The 4504-nt window shown below is 34.4% G+C and overlaps 1 protein-coding gene across 1 annotated transcript; it reads left to right on the forward strand.

Annotated features, from left to right (window-relative positions):
• The first annotated feature begins 241 nt into the window (after positions 1 to 241).
• Positions 242 to 3229, forward strand: LOC133795153 (uncharacterized). Its single transcript, XM_062232603.1, has 3 exons — positions 242 to 768; positions 868 to 1033; positions 1217 to 3229. The coding sequence occupies exons 1-3, from the start codon at positions 242 to 244 to the stop codon at positions 3227 to 3229; spliced, it is 2706 nt and encodes a 901-aa protein (XP_062088587.1).
• Positions 3230 to 4504: the final 1275 nt, after the last annotated feature.

Genomic DNA, 4504 nt, shown 5'->3' on the forward strand with positions numbered 1-4504 from the left:
TATATATTTATGTTTTAAAAATGCACAAAAGTGAATTCCAACAATCCAAAATTTTTAATTTTTTAACTAATACTTTAAAAAAAAAACAATAATCAATTCGGTTTAACCGACCAAACCGCGGTCCAAAACGGTCGGTTTTTTTTTAAACTGGTTTGGTTCGGTCGGTTTTTGGATTGCACCAATCCGGACCGAAAACCGAATTCTGGATTTTTTGTTGTGAAAAAACCGCCCAAACCGACCGATGCTCACCTCTACAGGAGACTTTAACTCAGTTTTTGAGTATGGTGACAGATGTGGGGGTCGTCCAGTTACTTCCTCTGAACTGATTGATGCTCAGAGATGGAAAGGGTATGGGTTAGCTGATGAACTTAGATCGATTGATTCTCAATTTACATGGACTAATAACCAATCTGATGGGGCTAGAATCTACTCCAAATTAGATCGTATTTTTAAAAATGAAGAGTGGAGTGACCTCTTTCCGACTTCAGTTGCTGTTAAACAATGGGATATTCTTTCAAATCACTGTTTCTGCCTTATTAAGGTAATTCAGGAGGTAATTTCTGGTTTTAAACCTTTTAGATTTTATAACATGTGGGTGGATCATGATAGATTCAAGGCTACTGTTTTGCAATGTTGGAAAAGATCAGTGGCTGTTGGGGGTTTTGATGGTATTTTGGTGAAACTTAAGAGGCTTAGCCATGTCTTGAGGCGGTTTAATAAATCTGAAATTGGTGATGTTGAGCGTAATTTTCAGATGGCTAAAGAGAAGTATAACCAGGCTCAAGTTCATCTTCAGCAAGATCCTCATTCTTAAGAATTTCAAGCTGAGGAAAAGCAGGCATTAGATATTCTGGTTCAACATTCCAGGTTGTATGACAGCTTCTTGAGACAAAAAAGTAAAATCAATTGGCTTAAGTTTGGGGATGATAATACAGCGTTTTTCCATGCTTGTTTGAAACAGCGGAAGGAAGTTAATAGAATTGCCTCGTTTGTTTCTGATAATGGACAGTTGGTTGAGAATTATGAGGAAGTGGTAGCTCACTTTTTAGTTCATTTTAGAAATGTTTTGGGTAGTCAAAGTAAGGCTTCAGGGTCTATTCATAAGGATTGCTTTGTTCATGGCAATATCCTCTCTTTAGAGCATCAGCTGGCGTTAATAAAACCATTCACTAAGAAGGATGTTAAGAATGCTATGTTTAGTATTGGGTGTATCTAGAGTCCGAGCCCTGATGGATATGGTTCGGGTTTCTTCAAAGCAATGTGGAATGAGATTGGAGATGATATTTCAACTGCTGTTTTGGGTTTCTTTCAGCAAGGTATTATTCCTAAAGGTCTAAATAATGCTTTGTTGTCTTTGATTCCTAAAGTTGCAAATCCAACAAAGGCAGTGGATTATAGGCCCATTGCTTGCTGCAATACATTATATAAATGTATTTCTAAGATGATGTGTGAGAGACTTAAGGTGGTCCTTCCTCTGCTTATTCACCAAAATCAAGGGGCATTTATTAAGGATAGACTTTTAGCGTATAACATTCTTATCTTTCAGGATATCCTTAAGGGTTATAAGAGGAAAAATATCTCCCCTAGATGTGTGATGAAAATCAATCTAAGCAAGGCTTATGATTCCATTGATTGGCACTATTTAGAGGAAATTCTTGCTAGTTTTTGTTTCCCGAACCAGTTTATTAATTGGAATATGTTGTGTTTAAAAGATTCTTCTTATTCTATCTTGATGAATGGTAGAGTGCAGGGCTGTTTTACTGGTAGGAGGGGGCTGAAACAAGGAGATCCGATTTCCCCTCTCTTATTTGTTCTGGTTATGGAATTTTTCACTAGGATGCTCATTCATGCTACTCAAAATAGAGACTTTAAATTTCATCCTAGGTGTAGAAGGTTGAAGTTAGTGAGTCTTTGTTTTGCGGACGACTTAGTGATTTTCTGCAAAGGTAATAATGCTTCGGTTCAGATTATTCAGCAATGTTTTAAAGATTTTAGTGCTGCTTCTGGTTTGACAGCAAACTTGGAGAAATCTAGAGTGTATTTTGGTGGGTTAACTGAGACAGAAACCAAAATTATTCTAAAGGACTTGCATTTTGCTGAAGGTGAGTTCCCTTTAAAGTATCTTGGTGTCCCATTGAGACCTACAAAATGGAGAGTTGGGGACTGCGCTAATATAATTCAGAAGATTCAATTGAAACTTCATCATTGGTCTAATCGGCATCTCTCATTTGCTGGAAAAGCTCAGCTTATTCACTCTGTTTTACTGGGAATTAGAGCATTTTGGATGAGTATTTTTCTCCTCCCTAAGAGTGTAATTAATGAGATTGATCACTTATGCAGGCGATTTCTGTGGGGGACCAGCAGATGGAATGAAAACAGAAGTAAATTTCACATCACGGCTTGGGATCAAGTGTGCCTTCCTAAACACTTGGGAGGTATTGGTTTTAGGGATGGAACTAAATGGAATATGGTGCTTCTTGCTAAGTATATATGGGCTGTTTCTACTAAACAGGATATTCTTTGGGTCAAATGGGTTGATGTCGTTTATCTTAAAGGGCAATCTATTTGGGATTACAATCTTCAGACTGATGTGAGCTGGTATTGGCGTAAGCTAATCAAATTGAGATCAGTTATCAATGGTGAGATGTTAGAGAAAGTTATGGTGCAAAACAAATTAAAAACCAGCAAGCTGTATAGTCAGTTGGTTAATACGGATAAAGTTCCTTTTGCTCATGTTGTTTGGTGTAATTTGACCTTGCCTAAGCATAGATTTATTCTATGGCAAGCTTCTTTGGGGCACTTGTTAACCAGGGATAATCTTTTAAGATGCCATCTGCAGTTGGCTTCTACTCTCTGTCCAATTTGTGAATTACAGCAGGAATGTCATGAACACTTGTTTTTTCAGTGTCAATTTTCTCAACAGGTGAGAAATCGTGTTGCTAGTTGGCTGGGCAGAGAGGTTTCTCCTGTGCATTATCATGGCTGGATTGAGTGGATGAAGGGGAAACCGAAGGGTATTCAACAGAAAGTCTTTGCTGCTGGTTTAGCAGCCTCTGTTTATCTGGTTTGGTGGAACAGAAACCAGTGCATGTTTAATTACTTTTCTGTTTCTGTTAACAAGGCTATTGCTCAGCTGCAAGATTGTTTAAAAACTAGAGTTTCTAGTGTGTCTAAAGCTAAGCTGAAAAGTAAAGACTTAGTATTTCTTAAAAATCTGAATCTCTTGTAATTTTTGGATTGTTGGGCTCTTTTTGAGCTGGTTTTGTGTGTTAATATAATTCTTTGTTCATCAAAAAAAAAATATATCATTATTATAATAACATATAATATATAATAATTATATTAATATTGTAATATCTGAACACACATTTTAATTCTTTATTGTTTTATTGATTTATTTTAATTTAATTAATAGTTGTTTAATATACTTATTTTTAATTTAATTATTTTATTTTACTATTATTTTATTATTGCCTTGTTTACTTGTTCAATTAGTTGCTATCTAATTTACTATATTAGTTATTCTTTATTTATTTACTTATTTATGCTTTGAATCAATTGTATGGTAAATGTTTGCACATGTGTGTGTAAGAGAGAATTGCTAAGACACAATTTCTATGTATGGAAATTGTACTAAGGAATAAAAATAGAATAATCAAGTTATACCTTATATATGCCTTCATAACTATCTATCCCCAAAAATATGCCATTTTATAATTATTGAACTCAATTGCGCCTCCTATTAACATCTTCCATTTCTCTCTCTAAAATGTATATTCTACATATAAATTTTAAGATTTTACATTATCTAATCTTATAGATCTCAAAAAAATACCAAAATTAAAAGTAAAATAATTTGAAACGGACATTCGAGTGAAAATATATAAGCCTCCAAAGTTTTCGTCAAATTTCAACACAGATTATTGATTTTCCATCGATTTTAAATCGTTTTGGCCAAAAATCAAGTTTCATGATTGCATCGTAAGTGCATCGAAACAACATCGATTTTGCATCTATTTGACATCGATTTTGCAACGAAAAAGTATCGTTTTGTTAAAAAAAAATCAAGTTTTCATGATTGGATCGCAAGAACATTAAAACAGCATCAATTTTGCATCAAAAAAGCATCGTTTTGGCCAAAAATCAAGTTTTCATGATTGCATCACAAGAGCATCAAAACAACATCGACTTTGCATCGAAAAAAATATTGTTTTGGCAAAAAAATCAAGTTTTCATGATTGCATCGATGTTGCATCGAAAAAGCATCGTTTTGGCAAAAAATCAACATTTCATGATTGCATAGAGCATCAAAACAACATCGATTTTGCATCGTTTGATTTTTGGCCAAAACAATACATTTTCGATGCAAAATTGATGCTCTTGCGATCCAATCATGAAAACTTTTTTTTTTTTGCCAAAACGATACTTTTCGATGCTTTTGCGATGCAATCATGAAAACTTAATTTTTGGCCAAAATGATGAAAAATAGATGTTCTGCACTGAA

The sequence above is a fragment of the Humulus lupulus genome, chromosome 8, assembly GCF_963169125.1.
Source record: "Humulus lupulus chromosome 8, drHumLupu1.1, whole genome shotgun sequence".
In the NCBI taxonomy this organism is placed as follows: domain Eukaryota; kingdom Viridiplantae; phylum Streptophyta; class Magnoliopsida; order Rosales; family Cannabaceae; genus Humulus; species Humulus lupulus.